A 9,686-nucleotide genomic window follows, 5' to 3' on the forward strand; every position below is an offset into this window, starting at 1 on the left:
TTGTTGCTGTTGTTGTTGTTGTTGCTGCTGCTGCTGCTGTTGTTGTTGTTGTTGTTGTTGTTGTTGTTGTTGCTGCTGCTGCTGGTGCCGCTGCTGCTAATACTATCTTGCCGTTTCTATGTTGCTATATCACAGTATATCAACATAGTGTTTTAAAAATACAATAGCAGATTGTGTGAATCTGTTAAAATATATTTAAATGTATTATAGGACACAATATTCAAAGCAGCCTATATGATCTGTGGTTCTGATTAAAATCTGTGAAACTGTGTCTTTGTGAATTTCTTTGAACAGTTTTCACTTACTGTGGCTTGTACACGTTGTGGGTCTGCCTGTCTGTGGCATTATACAGTTATTGGATTGTTAATATTTACTTGCATTCAAATAGTAAATCTTTTAAATAATTATATTTTGACTGCAACTTCTAAAAGAATATGACCACTCTAGGATTTTACAGAATACAGGAATCTGTTGAACAATTTCTCTACTTTTATTCAGAATCTATAATCTTGTATTCATTACCTTGGGACATACAATAAACACCCTATTTGAGTTGGAGGAAGGTGTTTTTGGAATTTTGTAGTGAAAATAAATGGTTAACCTTATATGTAATTGTGGTGTGATCTTGTGGATTTTGTAAGGAAAAAGGGACTCCAATCTTAAGATAAAACAATTATTAAACCTTTATTAAAAAGGAGAGACTATGACCCAAATGAAACTTCTGATAACTACTAAGTTTGGACCAAATTTTGGTGGATTTGACCTACTTACTCCTCTACCTACCCATTTATCTACCTACCCACCCACCTACCTACTCACTTACCTAACCACCTACCAACCCACCCACCTGCTCATCTACCTTCCTACCTACCAACACACCCACCCACTCACTTACCTACCCACCTCTCCACGTCTCCACCCACCTACTCATCTACCCACCCACCTACCTACCTACTGTACCTACACACCCACCCACTCACTTACCTACCCACATATCTACGTCTCCACCCACCTACTCATCTACCCACCCACCTACCTACCTACCTACACACCCACCCACTCACTTACCTACCCACCTATCCACGTCTCCACCCACCTATTCAGCTACCTACCTACCTACCTACTCATCTACCCACCCACCTGCTCATCTACCTACCTACCTACCTACCCACCCCTCCACCTACCTACTCATCTACCTACCCAACCATCTATTCAGCTATCTACCTACCTACTCATCTACCCACCCACCTACTCATCTATCCACCTACCTACTCAACTACCTACCTACCCATCTATTCAGCTGTCTACCTACCTACTCACCTACCTACCCACCTATCTACCTACCTTCCTACCCACCTATTTAACTTCCAACTCAACTACCTACCTACCTTGAGTTTACACGAAACTTTTTACATAATTTAACGAAATAATTTGGCTCCATTTTATTTTTATCTTTACAGCACCAACCAACAAATAAGCGATTCACTAAACAAATCACAAATATTTCCACACAAACATATTTAACGAAACTGCAAAGTCGGCGCTAAAGCGTAAAGCCCGCCAGTGGTGTAACGTCATCGCCCTGCGACGACACACATACACACAAGGAAAAATGGCGACGCTGGCCGCGGACCGTTGGAGGGATGAGCTGCCTGGCCACGAAATATTCTGTAAACTACAAGAGAGCCGGATTTTGGAGCCACAGGGAACGAGCAGAAGGATAGTTAAAAACCTTACGTTTTGCCTGAATGGAGATTTGTTTGTGTGGGATAATGTAAAGAGCGTGTTTTATACAACAAACCTACGGCTGCTCAACTCTGAGCTTACTTCCCACACGGCGAAATACCAGGTTAGAAGTTTAACGTGTTCACTAATTAGCTAGTGTGTTTAGTTAAGAGATTATTTTTATCAACCTGCAGAAAACAACAGTGTACTGTTTTACTGAAGGAAGTTAGCTAGCTAATGTTATTTAGCTTGCAAATGATGGTCAGAATTGGTCCAGGTGTCAGTGACAGTGTTTAGTTTTTATTTAATAAGTTAAATGCAATGCATCACTTCCTCTCAGAGGTTTATTCAGTTAGTCTCTTATGTATTTGACTGCTGCTGAGTGTGTTCTGTCTGGTCTTGTCCTGTTTACAGACTTTGATGTGCATCAACCCACCACTATTTGAAGTGTGTCAGGTTCTGCTCAGTCCCACTCAGTATCATGTGGCTCTCATTGGTCAGCGTGGGGCAACAGTGCTGGAGTTACCCCAACGCTGGGGCAAGAAGTCAGAATTCGAAGGTGGACGCCTCGAGATCAACTGCAAGTGAGTTCAGTATTGATGTGCCATGCTGGTCGTGAACTGGTTCCAGTGCTGTATAATGTTCACCAGAGTTACCCTCCTGTGATCATGATCATGATCCTAGGGACGGGGTTAAACCTTTCCTGGTATAAATTCCCTTCCATTTCCTATTCTCCACATCTGTGTTGCTCTTGAGTACAAAAAAAAAATCTGTAATCAGATATTCAAGCACATGTCACAGGCCAGAGGATTTACTCAGCGCATCAGTTTTCATGCTCGTACCCGTACCATTGTTTCTAATTAAGTTCTCTGCTTCTCTCTTCTCAGGACGATTCCTGTGGCTGAGCGCTTCTTCACCAGCTCGACCTCCGTGACCCTGCGCCAAGCTGCTTGGTACCCCAGCGAGACGGAGGAGCCCCACCTAGTACTGCTCACCTCAGACAACACCATCAGGTACTCATATGAGCCATGAGCATGTGGGAATAAGATGAATAAAGTGATCTTTAATCGAAGAGTTAGTTATTCGTGACCCAAAGACTGTAGTGTTCAAGTTCAAGTACACTCAGGAAATTATTTATATCACCGTAGAAAACAGAAAGAGCTTTGGCTTAGGAAGTGATTTTTTTTGTCCAATATGTATTCCAGAAATTTCCGTTGGTGTGACTTTTCTGTTGTTTTGACGTTTCTTTTCTATTGCTGTTACAAAATAACCTATAATGAAGTAACCAAAGAGAAAATAGTACTAGCTGACGCTTTCAGTTTTTAATGGTAGGTTTTACAGTATTACATGTACCTTGACAGCTTGTGTTAAGGATGATTAATGATATGGTTGTGATGTTTGTGTCTGTAGGTTCTACAGTCTTAAGGAGCCCCAGACTCCAGCGCGAGTGCTTCCAGTGTCTCAGTCTGACGAGGAGAGCACCATCCACCCAAGAGGGTAAACAGAGCACTATCCTTTTTGGTGCAGGTTTTACAGTTCGGGTGGCTGTAATCTGTCACATTTTCTCCATTGTAGTCACTTGCATTTTAATCAAAACTACTCTGAGGTCCAAGTCATGCACTGTGAATAAATTGACAGTTAGCTGAATCCCAATATTAATGATACTAACTCTATCAAACACTTGTGAATACTGTATATTCTCACTGTACTGATTGTGAAGGAAAGTCTGGTCTGGTTGTTTCTCTCCTCTAGGCGCTCCTATGCAGCCTCTCTAGGCGAGATCGCGGTGGCGTTTGACTTTGGGCCGTTAGTCGACGCCCCTCGCCACCTCACAGGCACGCGGCTGAAGGAAGACCTGCTGGTTTACCCGTTATACATCCTCTACGGGAACGGAGAAACATTTCTGAGTTACACGTCTCTCACCTACGTGTAAGGCCTCTTGTCTATAAACACACAGAAATACATATAGCAGATATTTCTGTACATATTGTCCTCAATTTTAAGTAATATTCAGAACATTCCAAATGTGTTCACTTTCACTGTTTTGCTGTGTGTATGTGTGGGTGTGTGTGTCAGTAATCTGGGGAAGCTCCTGGGTCCTCTACCCATGTACCCTGCCGCGGAGGATAACTACGGCTACGACGCCTGCGCCGTGCTCTGTCTACCCTGCGTGCCCAACATCCTGGTGATCGCCACTGAAGCAGGAATCCTCTATCACTGCGTCGTGTTAGAGGCAGAGGAGGAAGAGGATGGTGGAGTAAGCACAAACAAAATTTAATATATGCGTGCACATTTGAATTACTTTAAGTCTATATAGTTTTATACTGCCACAGGCAGAGTGAACATCAGCAGTAGTGATGCACTCTGTGTTGGCATCACATAAGTGACAGTAGCTGAAATTTACATTACTTTATGGTGTAGTAAACCTATGTAGTGCACTACAGTCACTTCCAGAATTATTGGCACCCTTGGTTAAAGTGTTGGGTATTGGAAAATATTCTGCTACTGGTATTTTCTGTTTCCTTTTGTGTTAATAAAATTAGTATTGTGTATAGTTAAAAACATGAGGGGATGTTTAATGTTTGCTGTGTGTGTGTGCGTGTGTGTGTGTTTAGGCTGTGGAGAGGTGGTCCCGAGGATCAGAGACAGTGCCATCGCTCTATGTATTCGAGTGCGTAGAGCTGGAGCTCACTCTCAAACTGGCCGCTGGGGAAGAAGAGGACCCAACAGATTCGGACTTCACCTGCCCGATCCGATTACACGGAGGTCAGACTGCTTTGAGGATCAAAAAAAACTGTGCAAATGGCTGCTCTAATAGCATATGGTGTTCCTTCTCTGTATTGAAAGCTACTCCTAATACATATGAAAGTCAGTTTGTTCTTTGTTTTTCAGACCCCCTGTGTCAGCACAGGTACCACTGTACACACGAGGCAGGCGTTCACAGTGTAGGACTCGCGTGGTTCAACAAACTCCACAAGTTCCTCCAGTCAGGTGAGTGTGCACTGTAGATGTGTTGCTTTAACATGAAGTCTTTGGATCTAGCGCTAGTCCAGCAAAAATGTGTTTGTGCGTGTGTGTGTGTAGATGAGGAGGATAAGGACAGCCTGCAGGAACTGGCAGCTGAGCAGCGCTGCATAGTCGAGCACATCCTCTGCACCAAACCCCTCACAAGCAGGTAGATTGAAAATCCTACATAGTCATGTAATAACAGAAGGGCTAACATGTGTATCATAGTAGTAGAAGGTCACTTATTAGAGCTGTGAGCCTGAATTTACATTTTTTAATTTTAATATTTGAAGTCAAAAATGTTATACTGTTAAGTTTCCTTAACCTTTTTCGGCTGAATGACCTTGGTAATATCTTGTGAGATATTAAAAAGATTACACGCAAGTAGTTAATGTCCAGGAAATCATTTCTTTTGATTAAAAAAGCAAGATATACAATTGAGGTTGAGTTGACCACCATCTTATGTGTGTGTAGTTTACCAGCTCCTGTTCGTGGATTCTGGATCGTGTCCGATCTGTCTCTGGGTGCCACAATGATCTGCATCACCAGCTCTTACGAGTGTCTCCTGCTTCCTTTGCTGTAAGACACACTTAACTCTACTCTAGCTAAGCGTCTTGTTGCAAACATCACAGCAAACATTTAATAGTGTTTTTAATCCCTGTTCACCCTGCAGTAGTTCTATACGTCCTCCCTCTCCTCCTCTGTTGTGTTCGCGGGTGGGAGCGGAGGAGGGGTCTGTAAGCTCCCCGCTGCGTGGACTGGCTCATGACTCGTTTGAGCAGCACATCAGGAACATACTGGCGCGCAGCTCCACCAATCCGCTCATGCTCAGGTAAGTTAAAGAAATCCTATAGGCGGATTCACAGCTGAAGATTGTGCAGCAGAGTCGGCCCCGGAGTCGGCCCCTGTTTTATGGTGAACTATCACTTTAAAGGTGCTGCAGTTTGTTTCTAGAACACGCCTTAGAAAAAAAAAACTATTCGCAATATTAAATGAATGAAATGAATCAGGCTTGTTTAAGTTTTTCCGGCCTGGAAATTAGCTCCGCCCCTCAGCTGAATTTGCTCAGCTTTGGCTGAAAACTCACGAGAGGGGAGAGTTTCAGCAGAGGGGAGGAGTGTGTTGGGGGAAAGTGTAGAGATAGTTCTTGCTGCAGAACTCCAAGTCCAGGAGGTGGAGCTGAATCTGATCCAACTCCTCCTATAAACCTAACCCAAAATCCCCTAACCCTAAACCACAGAACATTGTAAAACATACTACACACACTTTTCCAGCCTGATACACACTCCACCCACTGGACTTTTGGCTTGACACCAACCTTGAGGAACCGGATCAGGTCCGACTCAACCTAATGGACTTTTTGTCTGTTTTCATCCTAATTGCAGAGGGGTTTAAAAGTTAGAAATGGCTCCATTAATCAGTGTAAATGTGATTGTATGTGGTGATGGGTGTGTTTGTGTGTGTGTGTGTTTCAGGTCAGGGGATAAGGACGCCTCTACTCCCACTCCAGAGTGTCTGCAGCTACTGAGCAGAGCCACGCAGGTCTTTCGGGAGGAGTACATCCTCAAGCTGGACCTGGCCCGTGAGGAAATGCAGAAAAGGTACACATTTAATATTTGAATAGCAATTTAGCCTACAATAGACACTCCTAATTATTATTATGCTGTATTAATTATGGTGCTATTATTTCAGTTGTGATTATTCTGGCTGCTTTTGTCTGTTTTACTCACAGGGTCAAACTGCTGACCAGCCAGAAGAACAAGCAGCTGGAGGACCTCACAATGTGCCGGGAGGAGAGGTAGCCATCACACTACGTGAATTAAATGACGTGAATTAATATACACTAAACCACCTCACTGTATGTTTTAAGCTGTTTTCTTTAGTATATCTGATGCACTGGATCAGTAAAAATACATTTTTCTCACTGTGCTCTGCAGATCATTAGCTGTGCAGTAAATAAATAAAACACCCCACTGCCTTTCCTCAGTCATTAATGTTGTGGTTTCCAGGAGTAGTACATCATGTTTTGTTCATGCTGTGTTTGTATTGAACAGAAAGAGCCTGAGGGAGGCAGCAGAGCGCCTGGCCGACAAGTACGAGGACGCTAAATATCGGCAGGAAGCCATTATGAACAGGTGCCTTTGCTTTGTTCAGATGTTCTCTGAGATACTGTTGGGTGAAAAGTTCATCACAATTATTTTGCTTATTATAAACAGGCTTTTCATATCAATTCAGCCATTTTAGAAAAAGTGGTTACTGCTTTCTTTGTGTGCGTGTGTGTAGGATGAAACATGTGCTGGGTAGCCTGCGCAGTCAGCTTCCAGTGCTGTCCGACAGCGAAAAGGACATGAAGAAAGAGCTGCAGACCATCAACGACCAGCTGCGACACCTCGGAAACAGCATCACACAGGTCAGTTACGCTGGGGGTGACATTGTCTACTTCCTGTTGCTGCATCCTTGCACTCGAACAGGAAGTAGCTGCATCCTTACACTTGAACAGTTGCCCTCATTGCTGGTGCAACCATTTGACATCATAAGTTGAATGGAGCATCACGAAGACCAAGGATCTATCAAACCAAGTTGAGGATAAAGTCCTGGAAAAGTATCAGGGTTTGGTTATTTAAAAAAAATAATGATGATGACAGAAACATCCGATTTCCATGATGTAATGCTACAAAATGTGGAAACTTTCACAGGGGTTAGGGTTTAGAGAACTAAGAATATGAGTCACATGCTGTGGTCATGCTGGTCAGGGCATTTCCATACTGTGTGACAGTGCGCATATTTGGTCACGTGACCTCACAGGACAATGGCAGAGCAATATTAAAAGGCAAAATATTCATGTACATGTTAGATATCGAAGTTCTTCATAGACAATCTGCTCTGTGCTTTATTTATTTATTTGCATAGAGACCCAAAACTAATCATATTCTTATCTCCTGATCTGACGTTTCTCAGGTGAACATGAAGAAGGATTACCAGAAGAAGCAGATGGATAAAGGCTCGTCTTCAGCTCGAGCCACCATAACTCTAAATGCCCACCAGAGGAAGTGTGTTCAGGGCGTCTTAAAAGAACAGTGAGTAAACACAAACACAAAACACCAAACACTTTCACCAGCAGCTTTTACTTGGTATATTGTAGGACTGTCTGCTTCTTTTAAATCATTACATTCATATCAGTTATTAAAAACTACACTGTGTTCATCACACAAACCATGTGAGGTGAAAAATCACAGGGGCCTGCTGCATCGTTGTCAAAACTCCCTTTCTTTCATACTTACTGAATGACGTAATGACTCATTTACTTAACTTAATTACTTACTGACTGAAAGTGACAATGTTAAAGCTGTTTCTTTCTTTCATACTTACTGACTTATTTATTTACTTACTGACTCATTTACTTACTGACTAACTTAATTACTTACTGACTGCCATTGACTTTGTCAAAGCTTTTTCTTTCTTTCATACTGACTGACATACTCATTTACTAACTGAAGTACTTAGTGACTGGCTCACTCACTGACATGCATACTTACTGACTTAATTACTGCCTTTAAGTACTTACTGACTTAATTACTGCCTTTAAGTACTTACTGACTTAATTACTGCCTTTAAGTACTTACTGACTTGCCTACTGACTTACATACTCACTCACAGTGATGTTTTTTTGCTCTTGTCGCTGATATTTACCTCCATTTTACATGCCAGTTGGCCTCATTAAAATCCTCGCCCTGAAAACAAAGTTAAATCCCAAATTGCTTTCTATTCCCTAGAATCGATCACTATATAGAATGAAGTGTGTAGTACATATACTCTCATTTGAGATTCAGCAACAGAAAAAGAGGGATTCTGGAAAAAGCCTACTAATTATTATTATTTTTTTTACTAAATGAATTTGAAAAAATTTGAAAAAGAAAATGTGAAAGAGGTTTGCTGTAAACTACATTTTCATTCAGAACCCTCTTCCTACATCAAGTGACAACATTTAGCCAAAATACTTAACGTGGGTAGGTGAGTGGGTGGGTGCGTAGGTGGGTGTGTGTTTATTTAGGTAGGTAGGTAGGTATTTTGTGCCTTTGAATGCATACATATTAACAGTTGGAATATTATTTAAAATTTGCTGTGACAGCTGTAAGTTTTCTGCTGGACTCCACAAGTTAAGTGCTGTTTGTCATCTCCTGTCTCTCGTAGGGGTGAACACATTGCTGACATGATGAAGCAGATCAAAGACATCAAGAACCATTTCAATTTCTGAAGAGCAGTAGTGAGAAGTAATCGCTGACCGCATACCACAAAGCACTATATTCAGCTCGCAGTGCCGAATTATCTTTGCAGCTTGTACAATGACTCTGAGGGTAAAAGATAAGCTCGACACGTTTGTATACAGTAGCTTTTATATGTTGTGTGTACAAGTGTAACAATCTGTTGGAGGAAATAAAATGTTTTTGTACATTTAAGAATGCTTGGTTATTTGTGAGTTACACCACAGCTCTGTTGAATTCTCAATTCTGATTGGTCAGAAGGTGTTGATTAATTCTCTCATAGTAGTTCTGGTCGTAAGACAAATCACAAGTTTATATTAAAGCACTCGTTCTAATGTTACCGTTTTTATATTAACAGCTAACACAGGGACTTGGATATGATGCGTGATATCAGGTAGGATAGATGCTCCACATAAACCATGCATAATTGTTTAACATATTTAGAAGTGTCAGTGTTTTGTAACGGAGGTGAAGCTGTATGTTTTTCAAGTCAGAGAACTTTGCAGTTCCTCTGTAACATGACAGGTTGCATTTAAAAACTATTTTATGATCATCTATGGCATTATCACAAACAAAGAGCCACCACTTCCTTCTGCAAGCTCAAACAGAGTATCACTGAGTGACACAATGAGCAGATGTCATGGTAGGAAGTGGTTGTGTGGTTTGGTGGGTTTTTTTTTTTAATGGCCTTAT

The 9,686-nt window shown here is 41.8% G+C and overlaps 1 protein-coding gene across 1 annotated transcript; it reads left to right on the forward strand.

Annotated features, from left to right (window-relative positions):
- The first annotated feature begins 1,584 nt into the window (after nt 1–1,584).
- nup88 (nucleoporin 88) lies at nt 1,585–9,191 on the forward strand. Its single transcript, XM_026921486.3, has 17 exons — nt 1,585–1,849; nt 2,140–2,309; nt 2,613–2,738; nt 3,136–3,222; nt 3,478–3,654; nt 3,802–3,982; nt 4,341–4,491; nt 4,618–4,716; nt 4,810–4,900; nt 5,206–5,310; nt 5,405–5,563; nt 6,207–6,332; nt 6,464–6,529; nt 6,786–6,866; nt 7,015–7,141; nt 7,690–7,808; nt 8,923–9,191. Exons 1-17 carry the CDS (start codon nt 1,613–1,615, stop codon nt 8,984–8,986), a joined length of 2,166 nt encoding a protein of 721 aa, XP_026777287.3. The 5' UTR covers nt 1,585–1,612; the 3' UTR covers nt 8,987–9,191.
- Nucleotides 9,192–9,686: the final 495 nt, after the last annotated feature.

This window comes from Pangasianodon hypophthalmus, chromosome 27 (genome assembly GCF_027358585.1).
Source record: "Pangasianodon hypophthalmus isolate fPanHyp1 chromosome 27, fPanHyp1.pri, whole genome shotgun sequence".
NCBI lineage: Eukaryota > Metazoa > Chordata > Actinopteri > Siluriformes > Pangasiidae > Pangasianodon > Pangasianodon hypophthalmus.